The sequence below is a fragment of the Carcharodon carcharias genome, chromosome 32, assembly GCF_017639515.1.
Source record: "Carcharodon carcharias isolate sCarCar2 chromosome 32, sCarCar2.pri, whole genome shotgun sequence".
Lineage (NCBI taxonomy): Eukaryota > Metazoa > Chordata > Chondrichthyes > Lamniformes > Lamnidae > Carcharodon > Carcharodon carcharias.
Genome location: NC_054498.1, coordinates 4,705,111 through 4,723,115, shown reverse-complemented (window position 1 = coordinate 4,723,115; position 18,005 = coordinate 4,705,111). Strand labels below are relative to the sequence as shown.

General features: G+C 48.2%; 2 protein-coding genes across 9 annotated transcripts in view; one reads left to right on the top strand and one right to left on the bottom strand.

Annotated features, from left to right (window-relative positions):
* On the bottom strand, positions 1 to 5,120 carry senp8 (SUMO peptidase family member, NEDD8 specific). Of its 5 annotated transcripts, none has more exons than XM_041178480.1 (2): positions 5,014 to 5,120; positions 1 to 2,765 (listed from the first exon to the last, which is right to left on the bottom strand). In XM_041178480.1, exons 1-2 carry the CDS (start codon positions 5,031 to 5,033, stop codon positions 2,123 to 2,125), a joined length of 663 nt encoding a protein of 220 aa, XP_041034414.1. In that variant the 5' UTR covers positions 5,034 to 5,120; the 3' UTR covers positions 1 to 2,122. The 5 variants fall into 5 exon arrangements, with proteins under 5 accessions (XP_041034414.1, XP_041034417.1, XP_041034416.1 ...); XM_041178483.1 differs by having other exon boundaries at positions 4,999 to 5,101; XM_041178482.1 differs by having other exon boundaries at positions 4,851 to 5,018.
* A 205-nt stretch (positions 5,121 to 5,325) lies between these two features.
* myo9aa (myosin IXAa) overlaps positions 5,326 to 18,005 on the top strand; it is a 289,869-nt gene continuing 277,189 nt past the window's right edge. For all 4 annotated transcript variants that reach the window (XM_041178287.1, XM_041178288.1, XM_041178289.1 and 1 more), the window contains exon 1: positions 5,326 to 5,523. The gene's annotated coding sequence lies outside the window, so the exon portion shown is untranslated. The remainder of the gene's footprint in view (positions 5,524 to 18,005) is intronic.

The window sequence follows — 18,005 nt, the reverse complement described above, 5'->3', positions numbered from 1 at the left end:
TGCCCCTTGTGCCAGACTCTGCCCTCCTTTGTGGTTTTTGAAGCTCCAAAGGGCCGAGATCATTGACACTTTTTATTAGCTTTCACTCCAGAACTTGTTTCAAAAGAAGAAACTTATCAACGGAGTACATTTTTTTTAAAGTCTCTTTTACAAATCCCCCTTTACAGTGATGTTCATTGGTTTAAGAAAGTGTTCAGTCGGTCAATGGGTATGGAAGTGCCAGAGCTTGGCATAAGGGGTCTGAGGGCGTGAATGGGGTCAGAATCAGGCACGGGGGGGCCTGAGGAGGTGGATGGGGGATGTAACTTGGCATAGGAGGTATGAGGTGGACCTTTTGAAGTTACCTTTTAAAAGGTTCTCTCATGCACATTAGGGTTCACCACTCCTATAAGGTTGGGGGGGGAATTGGCAGAACCTGGCATAGAGGGCATGAGGGGCTTAAGGGTATGGTTGTGGGGCATGAGGTGCATGGGGAGTGTTTGGAGGGTGAAGAGGTGTGAGAGATGAGGGCTGGAGGGCCTTTGTGTTTTCTTGTCACTGGGACAAAGTCCCAAGGCACTGAGGCAGCCACCTTGGCAACCGGCAGCCCCTGTGGTTGCTTCTGCACTTCTTCTGGGGCTGGCTGGCCCAACTCCAGCTCTCACCCAGCCCCCAGCAATGAAGATCCTGCCTTAGTGGGCATTTGCTCCCGAGGCAGGCAGGCAAAGTCAGGACTATTCCTGACCCCCTCTCCCCGCTTCGAGGATGAAAATCCAGGCCGTAATTACCATACTCAGCTAATTTCCACTCATTACTGAGCTACCTGAACTAAGCTAGAATGGCAGAAGAGGCAATATAATCAACCTTAGTGTCTCCAAGTTATAGAAAGGATATAATCAGCAAGAGTTCTTACTCCTGGCTCATTATGCATCAATGCCTTCAGGAAAGTGGGTGAGAGACCTGGATTGGACTCAGCAGTGATGCCTTTAGGATTAACATTTATAGTCTGGGCTTAATCAAGAATAGTGGACATCCAGATAAGGTTATGAATGCCTGCTGCTGCTTAATATCATAATCAAGAAGAGACAACTTCAGAAGAGAGGAAAAAAGCCTGTTCAGGAAAATCAAGTGGATAACACAGTTTCAAAGATTCCAAGGAGGAAGTGAGGCAATCTAAGAAAGTGTATCAGGTGTTGCAGACGCTGCTTAATGAATCACAATGTTGGCCCAAATTTCACATGAGCAAAAAATGGAAAGAATTTTACTGAGAAACTCAGTGAGAGGGGAAAGGGAAGGGCCAAGCCCCATGGGGCAGGACACCACCAACACTGAGAAAAGTAGTGAGAAAATTTGGTAAACCAGGAAATAACCAAATGACACCAGGTTTAGGGTTTTAAAAGCCTGTGGACTGAGAGAGGTTTGGAAGACTGAGGGAAATGAAAAGTTCCATAGGTTTTAAGCCCTGGGAAGGAATGAGTAAAAGCAGGAGATGACTAAGTAGGGAGATTATTTCAAGAATAAAATGATTATTGCAATACAAGGCTTTTGTTAACTCAGTTTCTATTCTGGTGTTCAGTCATACAAAGTTTTCAGATTCAAATAAAACATAAGGAAACAGCAAGAACAGAACAAGTCAGATTAATTTCATTTGAGTATAATTCAGTCACAGGTGAATGTAAGAGATGCACAGCACCATAGCGTTGTCAAATAGCGGGATACTCGTTTAAAATGTACTGTAGCGAATATACTGCTGTTAGTTCCAACCTCCTCCTCCCACAATGCACCAAACAGCATAGAAGACTTGGACCAAATGGTTTTGTGTAAGGCATCATGCTTCCAGCATGTTCTAGAAGGTCAGTGCATCATAGTAAGTATTTCCATCAACATATTTCCATGCTGTATTAACAAAAAAGCCCTGGGGAAAATGGGAGGCAAGGGAGAACAAGATTCCCTAGCATCCTTACAGGTGACATGTCTCACAACATGCAAAGCACACTCAGCCCTTATCCCCCAGCCTGGGAAAGTAGCCAACTGTGCAAAGGTGATTCCTTTTTAAAAAAAATAAAGGTCTATCTCAACACAGCCAGCTAACTCACCCAGAAATGAAGGTACAGATTTACTCAAGAAAGACTCAAAGGAGTAATCATTTCTTTGACAACTGTTCGATCAATTTTTTCCAGTTGGCTCTCTTCTGGGTGATGTAGGTTGGGGTGACGACCATCATTGGTGGCCTGCGGTCCCTCCTGAGGTACTGCTCGCAAAGAGCCTCTGTATTGCACATCACATACATCCCACAATCGTAGCTGTTCTTCTGGACCGGCGCTGGCTCCTCGACGAAAGGCACTTCAGATTTGGTTCCCAGGAAGTGTTGCAGCTTCTTCGCTATCTGTCGGGCATGGCTTGCATTCATATTGCTGCAGGAATCATAGTGGCTGAAGCAGTTCCCATCTCTGTTGTAGAACAGCAAGCTCCAGTGAGACCCGCCAGCTGCCTGCACAGAGTTGTCATTGACTGCAAGGAAGACCAAGCTTTTCTCAGCCAGTGCTAGTGGCTCCAGGAAGATAGCCAGCTCCTGCTGGCTGGCCATGCACTTAATAAACTGAGTGACTTCAGGGCTGATGAAGCAGGCGCTGCCCAACAGCTCCTTGTACTGCTCAGTGGCAAAGTATTCAAAGGCAAATGCTATGATGTGGTCATTGAGCCAGTTGGGTGGGTTGAGGAGTGAGAGATCTGAGCGTCGTATTAAACTGTCGTGGTAGCTCAGTATCACTGGATCCATGCTGTTCCTGCAAACAAAGGAGACACTTTAGGTATAAAAGTAAAATGCTGTGGATGCTGGAAGTCTGAAAGAAAAACAAAAAAATGCTGGAAATACTCAGCAGGTCTGGCAGCATCTGTGGAGAGAGAAACACAGTTAACGCTTCAGGTCTGTGATCTTTCATGAGAAATAGGACAAGCTAGAAATGGAATAAGTTTTGAGCAAGTGAAAGGGTGGAGAGTGGGACGAAGAACAAAAGCAAGGTCTTTGGGAGGCAATCAAAAGTTGCGACTCCAGTGCAGTAATAGAGGAGCGCTGCACCATCAGAAGAGTTCCCCTCTGAGCCACACACATCTTGAATAGGAGCTATATTGCCGATCATCAGCCTGGCAATAGCCTGAAATTTAACCAGTCTGTTTGGTGTCACACGTGATCCTGTGATGAGCTTCTGACCTTAATGTCATCACAAAAGCTGTCATTTTCCAACTGCGTAACAATGCTCGACTTGGTCCCACTCTCAGCTCATCTGCTGCCGAAACCCTCATCCATGCCTTCGATACCTCTAGATTTGACTATTCCAACACACTGGCTGGTCTTGCACATTCTACTCTTCATAAATTTGAGGTCATCTAAAACTCTGCTGCCTGTGTCTTAACTTGCAGCAAGTCCCCTTCCCCTATCAGCCCTGTGCTTGCTGACTTTCATTGGCTCCTGGTCATAGCCTCGCCCCTCACAATCTCTGTAATCACCACCAATCCCACAACTCTCCAAGATATCTCTAGTTCTATTCTCTTCTGCATTCCCAATCATAATTGTTCCACCACTGGTGGCTGTGCCTTCAGCTGCCTGAGCCCCCGCAAACTCTGGAATTCCCTCCCTAAGCCTCTCCACCTCTCTACTTCACTTTCCTCCTTTAAACACTTAAATCCTACCACTTTGACAAAGCTTTTGGCCATGTGACTTAATATCTCTTTAAGTGGCCCGGTGTCTTTGTTTTAGAATGCTCCTGTGAAAAGCCTTGGGACATTTCATTACATAAGAAACTATATAAATATAAGTTGTTGTTGTTGTTCCTTCACTGTCACTGGGTCAAAATCCTGGAACTCCCTCCCTAACAGCACTGTGGGTGTACCTACACCACATGATCTGCAGTGGCTCAAGAAGGCAGCTCACTACCGCCTTCTCAAGGGCAACTAGGGATGGGAAGTAATTGCCGGCCCAGCCAGCGAAGCCCACATCCCATGAATTAATTTTTAAAAATCCAGTTTGAAAGTCACTATTGAATCTGCTTTCACCATCCTTTTAGGTAGGGCATTCCATTTACTTATCAAAACCTTTCATTATTTGAACATTGTTGTTAAATCTCCCCTTAACTTTCCCTACACAAACGAGAGCAAACCCACCTTCTCTAATCCTGATCTTCTTATCATTGTAGCTGATTGACAGCTAATTAGCATAGGCACTGCCCCTATGATTGACAATGCAAAATGAGCATGGCCCTTCCCCTCTATAATGATTGACAGCTGTGACAGGTAGCACAGCCCCACCTCGTGTACTGATTGACAGCTCAGTGTGACAGGACCCACGCCCCCCCCCCGCTTCCTCTACTGATTGACAGCTGTGACAGGACCCACAACCCGCTTCCTGTTCTGATTTAAAGCTCAATGACAATATCCACAGCCCCACCTCCTGTACTGATTGATAGCTCAGTGACAAGGAGTATAGTCCCGCCTCCTGTTCTGATTGACAGCTGTGACAGTGAGCACAGCACCACCTCTTGTACTGATTGACAGCTCAGTGACAGTGAGCACAGCCCCGCCTCCTGTACTGATTGACAGCTCAGAAAGTGAGCACAGCCCCTCCTCCTGTACTGATTGACAGCTTATGACAGGCAACACCGCACCGCCTCCTGTACTGATTGAGAGCTGACACAAGCAGCACAGCCCCACCTCTTGTACCGAAAGAAAGTTCAGTGAGGCAGCAGGGCCCCGCCTCCTGTACTGATTGACAGCTGTGACATTGAGCACAGCCCCGCCTCCTGTACCGATTGACAGCTCAGTGACAGGACTCCTGCAATGATTGACAGCTGACAAGATAGCTAGGCCCCACCTACCGGTAGCTCCGCTCCTACCGGCGATTGAGATTGACAGCTGAACCGTCAATCCAACTGCTGAAGAGACTCTAGCGTACCCGAGTTCTCCATCCATCAAGGAACCTTATTGTCCAGATAAAGAATTGGCAAAGTCAGACACTAAACTTGCGCCTATCGATTTTACCTGACGGCTGGAGCCGCCATGCCGCAGGCTCCGCGCGGCGCTAGGACGGAGATCGGCGCTTCATATTGGCGCGCACACAGCGCGAAGCTGCGCGCAGTAGCTGCCGTAAGGCGGGAGGAGGCTTTGAGGGGTGGGAAACACTGCTTTTCGCGACGGTGCCGTGCCATGATCTCGCGCCGGCAGGTGGCGGTGCGGCCCAGGCTCGCGGCGCCCCCGCCGCTGCGCGTGCGCAGCGGCTCGCGGCTCCCTCCACTCCCTCCCTCCCTCCCCTATCATCCGCCGCCCCGGCGGCGCATGCGCGGGTGGGAAACTGGCTCGTGCCAAACGGAAGATCCGAGGGAGGCGCGAGCGAGAGAAGCCGCCTGAGAGCGAAAAGGGAAACGGGGTCGGTGCCGCTGCTGGGACGGCAGAGCGGGCCAGAGGGGCGGGGGTTCGAATAGAAGCGCGGTCTCGACAGCGTCGGCGGCGGCTGTGGAAGCGCGCTCGGTCCTGAGGGGGAATTCGGCTGAGGTGAGAGAGCGCCCGTCAGTCAGTCAGTCAGTCTGTCTGTCTGTCTGTCTGTGAAGAGAGCAGGACCGGGATCGCCCCAAGCTTCCTCCCGCAATCCCTGCAGCTGCTAACCTACCCGGCACGCGCCCGCGGCCATGGAGCGCGCTCCCTAAGCAAGGGAACAGCGCGCGCGGTCGCCCCCACACCTTCCCCCACCCCCCCCCCCCCCCCCCCCCCCCCCCACCTCCCTCACCCCGGCCAGCCTGTGCCAGTGAGAGGAGGGGAGGGCATCTCTGTACCCTTGGGACAGTCTGTGCCCGTAGGGGGCATCTCTGTACCCTTGGGACAGTCTGTGCCCATAGGGGGCATCTCTGTACCCTTGGGACAGTCTGTGCCCATAGGGGGCATCTCTGTACCCTGGGACAGTCTGTGCCTGTAGGGGGCATCTCTGTACCCTGGGACAGTCTGTGCCCATAGGGGGCATCTCTGTACCCTTGGGACAGTCTGTGCCCATAGGGGGCATCTCTGTACCCTTGGGACAGTCTGTGCCCATAGGGGGCATCTCTGTACCCTTGGGACAGTCTGTGCCCGTAGGGGGCATCTCTGTACCCTGGGACAGTCTGTGCCCATAGGGGGCATCTCTGTACCCTGGGACAGTCTGTGCCTGTAGGGGGCATCTCTGTACCCTGGGACAGTCTGTGCCTGTAGGGGGCATCTCTGTACCCTGGGACAGTCTGTGCCCGTAGGGGGCATCTCTGTACCCTGGGACAGTCTGTGCCCGTAGGGGGCATCTCTGTACCCTTGGGACAGTCTGTGCCCGTAGGGGGCATCTCTGTACCCTGGGACAGTCTGTGCCCATAGGGGGCATCTCTGTACCCTTGGGACAGTCTGTGCCCATAGGGGGCATCTCTGTACCCTGGGACAGTCTGTGCCCATAGGGGGCATCTCTGTACCCTGGGACAGTCTGTGCCCGTAGGGGGCATCTCTGTACCCTTGGGACAGTCTGTGCCCGTAGGGGGCATCTCTGTACCCTGGGACAGTCTGTGCCCATAGGGGGCATCTCTGTACCCTGGGACAGTCTGTGCCCGTAGGGGGCATCTCTGTACCCTGGGACAGTCTGTGCCCATAGGGGGCATCTCTGTACCCTTGGGACAGTCTGTGCCCATAGGGGGCATCTCTGTACCCTTGGGACAGTCTGTGCCCATAGGGGGCATCTCTGTACCCTTGGGACAGTCTGTGCCCGTAGGGGGCATCTCTGTACCCTGGGACAGTCTGTGCCCATAGGGGGCATCTCTGTACCCTGGGACAGTCTGTGCCTGTAGGGGGCATCTCTGTACCCTGGGACAGTCTGTGCCTGTAGGGGGCATCTCTGTACCCTGGGACAGTCTGTGCCCGTAGGGGGCATCTCTGTACCCTGGGACAGTCTGTGCCCGTAGGGGGCATCTCTGTACCCTTGGGACAGTCTGTGCCCGTAGGGGGCATCTCTGTACCCTGGGACAGTCTGTGCCCATAGGGGGCATCTCTGTACCCTTGGGACAGTCTGTGCCCATAGGGGGCATCTCTGTACCCTGGGACAGTCTGTGCCCATAGGGGGCATCTCTGTACCCTGGGACAGTCTGTGCCCGTAGGGGGCATCTCTGTACCCTTGGGACAGTCTGTGCCCGTAGGGGGCATCTCTGTACCCTGGGACAGTCTGTGCCCATAGGGGGCATCTCTGTACCCTGGGACAGTCTGTGCCCGTAGGGGGCATCTCTGTACCCTGGGACAGTCTGTGCCCGTAGGGGGCATCTCTGTACCCTTGGGACAGTCTGTGCCCGTAGGGGGCATCTCTGTACCCTGGGACAGTCTGTGCCCATAGGGGGCATCTCTGTACCCTGGGACAGTCTGTGCCCGTAGGGGGCATCTCTGTACCCTGGGACAGTCTGTGCCCGTAGGGGGCATCTCTGTACCCTGGGACAGTCTGTGCCCGTAGGGGGCATCTCTGTACCCTGGGACAGTCTGTGCCCATAGGGGGCATCTCTGTACCCTGGGACAGTCTGTGCCCGTAGGGGGCATCTCTGTACCCTGGGACAGTCTGTGCCCATAGGGGGCATCTCTGTACCCTGGGACAGTCTGTGCCCATAGGGGGCATCTCTGTACCCTGGGACAGTCTGTGCCCGTAGGGGGCATCTCTGTACCCTTGGGACAGTCTGTGCCCGTAGGGGGCATCTCTGTACCCTTGGGACAGTCTGTGCCTGTAGGGGGCATCTCTGTACCCTGGGACAGTCTGTGCCCATAGGGGGCATCTCTGTACCCTGGGACAGTCTGTGCCCGTAGGGGGCATCTCTGTACCCTTGGGACAGTCTGTGCCCATAGGGGCATCTCTGTACCCTGGGACAGTCTGTGCCCATAGGGGCATCTCTGTACCCTGGGACAGTCTGTGCCCATAGGGGCATCTCTGTACCCTGGGACAGTCTGTGCCCATAGGGGCATCTCTGTACCCTTGGGACAGTCTGTGCCCATAGGGGGCATCTCTGTACCCTTGGGACAGTCTGTGCCCATAGGGGGCATCTCTGTACCCTGGGACAGTCTGTGCCCGTAGGGGGCATCTCTGTACCCTTGGGACAGTCTGTGCCCGTAGGGGGCATCTCTGTACCCTGGGACAGTCTGTGCCCATAGGGGGCATCTCTGTACCCTGGGACAGTCTGTGCCCGTAGGGGGCATCTCTGTACCCTGGGACAGTCTGTGCCCGTAGGGGGCATCTCTGTACCCTTGGGACAGTCTGTGCCCGTAGGGGGCATCTCTGTACCCTGGGACAGTCTGTGCCCGTAGGGGGCATCTCTGTACCCTGGGACAGTCTGTGCCCGTAGGGGGCGTCTCTGTACCCTTGGGACAGTCTGTGCCCGTAGGGGGCGTCTCTGTACCCTTGGGACAGTCTGTGCCCGTAGGGGGCATCTCTGTACCCTGGGACAGTCTGTGCCCGTAGGGGGCATCTCTGTACCCTTGGGACAGTCTGTGCCCGTAGGGGGCATCTCTGTACCCTGGGACAGTCTGTGCCCATTGGGGGCATCTCTGTACCCTGGGACAGTCTGTGCCCGTAGGGGGCATCTCTGTACCCTTGGGACAGTCTGTGCCTGTAGGGGGCATCTCTGTACCCTGGGACAGTCTGTGCCCGTAGGGGGCATCTCTGTACCCTGGGACAGTCTGTGCCCGTAGGGGGCATCTCTGTACCCTTGGGACAGTCTGTGCCCGTAGGGGGCATCTCTGTACCCTTGGGACAGTCTGTGCCCGTAGGGGGCATCTCTGTACCCTTGGGACAGTCTGTGCCCGTAGGGGGCATCTCTGTACCCTTGGGACAGTCTGTGCCCGTAGGGGGCATCTCTGTACCCTGGGACAGTCTGTGCCCGTAGGGGGCATCTCTGTACCCTGGGACAGTCTGTGCCCATAGGGGGCATCTCTGTACCCTGGGACAGTCTGTGCCCATAGGGGGCATCTCTGTACCCTTGGGACAGTCTGTGCCCATAGGGGGCATCTCTGTACCCTGGGACAGTCTGTGCCCATAGGGGGCATCTCTGTACCCTTGGGACAGTCTGTGCCCATAGGGGGCATCTCTGTACCCTGGGACAGTCTGTGCCCATAGGGGGCATCTCTGTACCCTTGGGACAGTCTGTGCCCATAGGGGGCATCTCTGTACCCTGGGACAGTCTGTGCCCATAGGGGGCATCTCTGTACCCTTGGGACAGTCTGTGCCCATAGGGGGCATCTCTGTACCCTGGGACAGTCTGTGCCCATAGGGGGCATCTCTGTACCCTTGGGACAGTCTGTGCCCATAGGGGGCATCTCTGTACCCTGGGACGGTCTGTGCCCATAGGGGGCATCTCTGTACCCTTGGGACAGTCTGTGCCCATAGGGGGCATCTCTGTACCCTGGGACGGTCTGTGCCCATAGGGGGCATCTCTGTACCCTTGGGACAGTCTGTGCCCATAGGGGGCATCTCTGTACCCTGGGACGGTCTGTGCCCATAGGGGGCATCTCTGTACCCTTGGGACAGTCTGTGCCCATAGGGGGCATCTCTGTACCCTGGGACGGTCTGTGCCCATAGGGGGCATCTCTGTACCCTTGGGACGGTCTGTGCCCATAGGGGGCATCTCTGTACCCTGGGACGGTCTGTGCCCATAGGGGGCATCTCTGTACCCTTGGGACGGTCTGTGCCCATAGGGGGCATCTCTGTACCCTGGGACGGTCTGTGCCCATAGGGGGCATCTCTGTACCCTGGGACGGTCTGTGCCCATAGGGGGCATCTCTGTACCCTGGGACGGTCTGTGCCCATAGGGGGCATCTCTGTACCCTGGGACGGTCTGTGCCCATAGGGGGCATCTCTGTACCCTGGGACGGTCTGTGCCCATAGGGGGCATCTCTGTACCCTGGGACGGTCTGTGCCCATAGGGGGCATCTCTGTACCCTGGGACGGTCTGTGCCCATAGGGTTCATCTCTGTACCCTGGGACGGTCTGTGCCCATAGAGGGCATCTCTGTACCCTGGGACGGTCTGTGCCCATAGGGGGCATCTCTGTACCCTGGGACGGTCTGTGCCCATAGGGGGCATCTCTGTACCCTGGGACAGTCTGTGCCCATAGGGGGCATCTCTGTACCTTGGGACGGTCTGTGCCCATAGGGGGCATCTCTGTACCCTGGGACAGTCTGTGCCCATAGGGGGCATCTCTGTACCTTGGGACGGTCTGTGCCCATAGGGGGCATCTCTGTACCCTGGGACACTGTGCCATAGGGGGCATCTCTGTACCCTGGGACAGTCTGTCCCCATAGGGCCAGCTCTGTACCCTGGGACAGTCTGTGCCCATAGGGGGCATCTCTGTACCTTGGGACAGTCTGTGCCCATAGGGGGCATCTCTGTAACCTGGGACGGTCTGTCCCCATAGGGCCAGCTCTGTACCCTGGGACAGCCTGTGCCCATAGGGGCATCTTTGTACCCTGGGACAGCTTGTGCTCATGGGGCATCTCTCTACCTGGGACAGCCTGTGTCAATTGTGGGGGGGTGGGGCACCCTGCCCTGCCTCCCTGGACAGCCTGTGTGAACAGGAATTCCCTGCTTTCTGGGACATCCAATGCCAATTGTGCACATATGCACCCAAGAATGAGCCTTGGTATCTCCTCCTTTGAGCCAGTGGCAATTTTTGTCTGATCATTCTTCTGTGGTGGTGCCTGGAGACATTTGAATTGTTAAAATTGTGATTATGAATGGAGGTTTTCCAAATTTGCAGCTTGTAGTTGGAGTATTTTTGTTGTGCATGCAGCAACTAGAGTACCTGCACTGTTACCACCACTGTAGTAAAAATGAACACCACATAATGCCAGTCTGCCAGTGCCAAATGTCCAGAATATCCATGCCGGCTATAATCTGTGATAGTACAACACGGTATGACTCATAATGCAGTTTTGCAAAGTGACTGTTACTTCAATTTAATTAGCACTCCTTTTGATTTAACAATCTGAGCTCATCTTAAATTATAGCTTAGTGTTGTGCTTAAGGAAATTCAGTTGAAGGAATTACATTTAAACCAAAATATGGTTGAAATGCCATTAATGTTTTGTTACTATTGAGTTACAAGACTTCCTGCAATGAAGTAAGGAGGTGAATGAGGTGATGCCGTTCCTTTGCAATTTGAGGAGGATGGAATTGACTTGAAATAGATGCAACCACCATGGTTTTACATTTACACTTAAAATAATTTTTTTATATAGGTGTATTGAAATTTCTTATTGTTAGGTTGTTTGACAAATTAAAAATGCAGTTCTGCTGCAGGATATTGTGTTTCAAAGATCCACTTTGCATAATGTACAGAGTTTTTGTTTTGAAGGTTGAAAGGCAAAGTAATTTATAAGAAAGATACTAAGACTGTCATCCAACAGTATCTTAGAATGTGGTAGTAAATCTTTTTTTTAAATCTGCATTAAAAATGTAGCCCAATGCAAAAAAAGGCTAAAACTCAGCAGACCTTTGGAGAAGAGTAGTGTGAAATTATCATAGACTGTCCTCTTGAACAATCAAACACACCCCCAACAATTGAATCTTGATTTTTGCTCTTCTAAGTGTAGGCTGTATTTGGAGAGAGGATTTTGAGTTGTGTTGATCATGAGAACAATTTGTGTTGAATTAACAGCAACTTAGATTTGTATGCTGCCTTTAACATAGTAAAGCACCCCAAAGCACTTTACAGATGTGTTATCAAACATAATTTGGCACCAAGCCACATAAGAGGTGACCAAAAGCTTGGGTCAGAGGCATAGGTTTTAAGGGGTGCCTTAGAGAAAAGAGATATTATACGTTTGTATTACACAGCACCAAAGCATGTTTTGTTGTGATTTTTCAATATTAGCTAAATCATAACCTAAAGGAAATGGGGTTGCAGTTATGAAGAGACTTGAGAAATTCAGGCTTTTCTTGTGGGAGTTGGGAAGATGAAGGGGTGTCTTGATGGGGCTATTCAGTAATATGAAGGATTATGGTAATATGATAGATTGCTTCCATTGATCATTAAAATGACAACAAGAGAGCACAAGTGTAAGGTAATTACAAAGAAAGATCTTGGGACAGATTGGCTAATATGCGGAATTTTCTGCCAAGTTGATGCTAAGTTTTATTAAAATGAAATTAAGTGAAAAAGAGGAATTGTGATGTGTATGAAAATGAGCAGGAAAGAAAGCTTTGTTTAGGTGGCACACATGGAGATAAACACAATAGCAATCTTGATGGGCTATGTGCTGTAAAATTCTATGAATCAAAATTGTCCAAAATCAAAATTGTTGAAAGGTCTGTCAGATTTACCTAATCTTGGCCGATGCTTTTTGCATTGCTGTTGGGGGTTCCTGGGAAAATTATGTTCAATTGAGGTTTGGCACCTCTTGTATTTTGTCGTTCCCCCGCAATCCCCCAACCATGTAGTTCTCACTTTTTATTAATTTATTAGTATTCTTCTGGGGATTATCAGACCTATTGGTAGGGTGACAGGAACAAAAGACGTTTTTTCGCTGATTTGAAGATAGATGTTTCTAAGAACAGACAGTATATTTTTTATAATTTATATATTGCATATAATCTGTATCTGCAGGAAATTAGGAGATGGTCTTACCTTTTACAGAAGGTATTGCATTGCATTTAAATTCTGGGGGATGATCCTTTGTTGCTGAATGCAGTACATGGGGAGAATCTTACAACCTGAAATGGTTGCTGCTGCTGTATATACTTCATTAATATACTGGGATTGCTGGTACATCACATCATTTATTCAGCCTTGGATGGTGTTACTATATGGGGTTGATTCAGAGATTGGGATGCTGAGACTGTATATGCTTTATTTGGAGACTGGATACATACTGCTACCGCATAAGCTTAAATCAGAGACTGTGGTCCTTTAAATGCCCATGCTTTAATTGGAGACTGTGTATATCACGATCTGAGAATGGAATTGTTGTATATACTGTGTTTAGGCTGTTGGATATTTGTTGCTTCTAGTGCCAGAATTAGATGTTTCATTGTATTTTTAACTTAGATTGAAAATGGATGAAGAAAAAAAGGCTTGCATTTCTATCACACCCATCACAACCTTAGGACATCCCAAAATGCTTTACAGCTGATCAAGTACTTTTGAAGTGTAGTCACTGTCATAATGTGGAAAGCCTGATGACCAATTTGTGCACAGCAAGCTCCCATAAACAACAATATAATAACGATTAGATAATCTGGTTTTTGTGATGATGATTGAGAGATAAATATTGACCAGCGCACCAGGTAGAACTCCCCTACTCTTCAAAATAGTGTCAAAGGATCTTCTTGCTTCCACCTGAGATAGGTTCATCTGTCTCATCAAAAAAAAAAGTACCTCTGACAATTTAGTGCTCCCTCCATACTGCATTTAAGTGCCAGCCATAATTTTTTTTACTTTGGTCCTGGAATGGGGCTTGAATCTACAATCTTCTGACTCAGAGGTGAGAATACTACCAGCTAAGCCACAGATGACAACTAGTACTGTTGTGTAGGAGATGGGTGGGAGAACTTAATTGTGCTGAACCTGGGTTGAATGCTGTTTCTGCATTGCTGTTTTAAATATAAATTATTCAGTCTGTACACTATGGATACTGTAATCGTTTATTAGCCCTTTGGTATTCAAACTGGGGCGATGACTGCCAGCAATATATACCAGATTTGGTCAGGTTCGATGTACTTGCCTTATTGTGAAAGGTTTTAGTATAGCAGAATGTATGATGTTTTGAAATTATTTCCCTGCTGTCAGGTTTTGCTGCTTGTTATAAATCATCCTTTAAAAGTTGATAGGTGAAAGATCATCCAATTCTTATGAAGTGTGAGGGTATATGTGAAATGCTGGTGTGTGCAATTTTTATATGATGTCTACATGATCTCTGTAAAAGCATCCAGCAGTACAATTGTAAATCCTTATCCTCCAAATGTGGGTTGTATCCGGAGAGACCACTTTGAGTTCCAGAACACCAGAATAAATTGATGATAATTGCAAGATCTTACCAGGTGGGCACAATTTGGAGTGATGGATTGGAAGTAGCACACAGGAAGAATACAGCAGTAAATGGTTTTACTTGAGTATGAATTTTCCTGTGATGTATTAGTTTCAGTACAGTAAATAAGCCTGATAATATTGTTTATAGTGTTCAGACTATATTAACTGGTTGGTTATCTTCTCATTGGCTATTTAATTTTAGGCTTGTATTTTAATAATGATGATATTGCATGCAGTTTTAAGCCCGAGTACTTTTTGTCCTGGCAGCAGCAATTCTGTTACTTCAATTTGGGGATAAGCATTTACTTTTTGCCTCTTCTGGTTCCTCCATGTGCCACTCATGTTAATATAGGTATGTAATATAGGCACTAAGGAAAGTGAAAAAAAGATTTACAAGGATGATACTGGAACTGAGGGGGACCTATCAGGAAAAACGGATCAGGCTGGGTGAGCTTCTTTTCTCTGAAAAGGAAAAGATTTGGGTGACCTGATAAAGGCTTGTGAGGGTAGATGTAGAAAAGGTGCTTTCATTTGTGGGTGAGTCCACATTTAGGGGCTGTAAACATAAAGTAGTCATTAATAAATCCAATAAAAAGTTGGTAACCTTTACTAGGAGAATAGTGGGAATGTGGACCTTGCACTAAATGGAATAGTTCGAGGCAAGTAGCATAGATGCAACTAAGGGGAAGCTAGATACAAGTGCGAGGGAGAAAGGAATAGAAGGATATATTGCTAGGATGAGATGAAATAAAAATCATAGGAGGCTCATATTGAGCATAAACATGAGCAAAGACTATCAGTTAACTTAGTGGCTTGTCCTGTGATGTAAATTCTATGTAATATGCTATATTTTTCAAAGCTTTATTTTTTGGAATTTTTGCTTTGTTTATTGTACTGTTACTTGTTTTTTTTCCAGTTTTTTAATATTATGTTACAGTTTTTGCTTGTTAGAGTCATTGAACTTTTTTCCTTGGTAGTCAAAGCCAGTCCCTAATTTGTAGGCTTTAGTTTCTTGCTGTAGAGCCTTGATCTAATTGATATCCGTAAACTTGATGCCTCAGAAGTGGCAGCTGCGGTCAGTTGGTAGCACACTCATCTCTGAGTCAGAAGGATGTGTGTTCAAGCTCCGTTCCAGAAACTTGAGCATATAAATCTGATAAGACTGCAGTGCAGTACTAAGGGAGGTGTTGTGTTTTGGATGAGACATTACTGAGGCCCCATCTACTCTCTTGAGTGGATGTGAAAGATCCCACACACCATTTTGAAGAAGAGCAGGGGAGTTCTCCCTGGTGTCATGGGCAGTATTTTTCCCTCAACTAACGTCGTTTAAAAAAAACAGATAATTTGGTCTTTATCACGTTATAGTTTATGGGAGCTTGCTGTGTGTATATTGGCTGCAGGATTTCCTACCTCACAACAGTGACTACACTTCGAAAAGTACTTTGGTTGTAAGTACTTTTGGGCATCCTGAGATTGTGAAAGGTGCTGTGTAAATGCAAGTATTTCTTTCTCAAAGTTTACCCTCTTTGTATAGTACAGCCTCTCCTAATCTTATGTTAGTGACCACTTGAATTGCAAGAAAGAGATCGTGAATAAATGCATTGCATCCCTTGATTATTCCCTGCATCAGTGAGAGCTTTGAATGCTTCCCTTTATTAAACAAGAGGAACTTACTGTCTCCAGATTAAATAGAGAATTGAGTGTCGATTTGGTCCCAGAAGTGTTTTTGATTAAAAATGCTAAATTAGCTCCTTTAATATTGACTCTATGGCAAAGACATTATATTTTTCAGCATTTGTGTAACATTCTTCTCCTAAAATTTGTTTGTGTTAATAGTTTTCTGTGTCAATTCCCCCTCCCTCTTTTCTGGAAGGTGTTGACTTCTTGCTGTAGTACAGATGCATTAATAAAATTGCATCCTGATGGCAAGCCTAAGCAACCATTATTGTGTGGGCTTAGACTGCAAATGTTAATCATTTATTTCATTATGGATTGAATGGAACTCTGCAGCTCCACAAGCATTCTTGTAACAGTGTTGCTGCAATATAACCATACCCTAAAAGAAGCCTGATGTTTACTGGTTGCTTCATTGAATGCTGAGAAATGACAAGTTAATGAATATGCTGCTTTTGAAAAGAAACAGACACAATATTATATTTTCTTGATAAGCAGCATGTCAAATATGTGACCACAGAAAAGGCGACACAAGATATTTTTGGCTAAACTCTTTGCGAGTAATGTTTTGGTGTCAACTTGTTAAAGAGAATATTTTCTAAAATCAGATCATGGATTAAATGGTGTTTTTTTGGAAATCTACACTAACATTGGCCCCTGAGTCCAGAAATGTGTAGTAGTGATATGAAACCTGCTGATGACATTGTTCAGAGTAGATTTCTTCACTGATTTACTAGACAGATGGCAGATACAACAGCCTGATTTACCAGCTTAATACAAAGTTGAACCATCCAGTTGATGAAATATTCTCACTTTTTTTGCTCATCAATTTTCTAACCTCTGCTCTGCAATTGCTAATAAGTGCTGTGGTGCAGTCGCACAGATGCCAACATTCTTCTGGTACTTCATGTGTGAGCTCAAACAGGGAACACTGACAAACTATTTAGCTGGTGGAGCATCTCAGCCAAATGTGATCCTGTATTCATCTAAGACATGTTTCAACTTGTGAAGATCATTATATCAATCCAATTTATTGCTGATTTCCAGACTGATTTTTTCCAATAGGAATTACCGATTAGGTATTGTTGGGAATTCTGAATGACATTTCCATTTCACGGACAGGGGCACAGGCCAATTTTGACATCTCTAGCTGTGGTCACTTAACTTGGGCTAGGGATGGAACCTGGGACATTGCTGTTCTGTGTGACACAGTTCTACATTTGGTAGTGCGCTATGAGGCTGACTGAGGAACAGAGTATTTGAGGGCCAGGATCTCAAACCTGAGACTAAGGTAATGGTTTACCGGGTGACAGTGATCCCTGTGCTCCTATATGCTTCAAAGACTTGAACAGCCTACTGCAGGCAACTGAAAGCACTGGAGAAGTATCATAGTGGTGCTTTTGCAAGACCCTCCAAATCCGGTGACAAGAAAGGCGGTGCAACAGCAGCGTCCTCTCCCAAGCCATCATGTCTAGTTAATCACTAAGATAAAAGCAAAATACTGCGGATGCTGGAAATCTAGAACATAAACAAAAATACCTGGAAAAACTCAGCAGGTCTGACAGCATCTGCAGAGAGGGATACAGTTGACATTTTGAGTCCGGTACGCTGTCAGACCTGCTGAGTTTTTCCAGGTATTTTTGTTTATGTCTAGTTAATCGCTCAAAATCAGCTTTGCTGGGCAGGTCATGTCATTCGTATGCCCGACACCAGACTCCCAAAACAATTTCTCTACCTTGAACTCAACCTCAGCAGGAGAATTCTCGGAGGAGAGCAAAATTGCTTTGGGGATACTCTTGAAGCATTCCTGAAGTCAAACATCCCCGTTGACTCATGGGAGTCCCTGGCTTGTGACTGGCCAAAATGGAGAAGGTTCATTTGGGAAGGCACCAAACACATCGAGAGACTTTGTCCGGAATATACAGAGGTGAAGTTGAAGCATCTGAAAGGGTGCACAAATCTTCAAACAGCTCATCAACCCAACCCTTCAAGCACCACCGCATGTGGCAGAGTCTGCAGATTATGCACTGGATTTATAAGCCATCTCAGAACCCATCGAATCGGAGCGGAAGCAACTCATCCTCAATCCCAAAGGACTACCTAAGAAAAAGAGATGAAACTGAGTGATGTGGCACCTGGCCAGTTGTTCCTTTCCCTTAAAAAAAATAGCAAATAATGTCTAACTTTGGTCCGCAAAACCAAATCTGAAAAATATCCACATTGGATTTAACTGGACCACCCCCCCCCCCCCCCCACCCACACACACATATACACACACACACACACACACACATACACACAC

Coding starts and splice junctions, on each gene's coding strand:
- senp8 (XM_041178480.1), bottom strand. CDS start 5,033: ATGGCGGCTCCAGCCGTCAG. Junction 2,766..5,013: donor ATGGCGGCTCCAGCCGTCAG/GTAAAATCGATA, acceptor CTTTGTTTGCAG/GAACAGCATGGATCCAGTGA.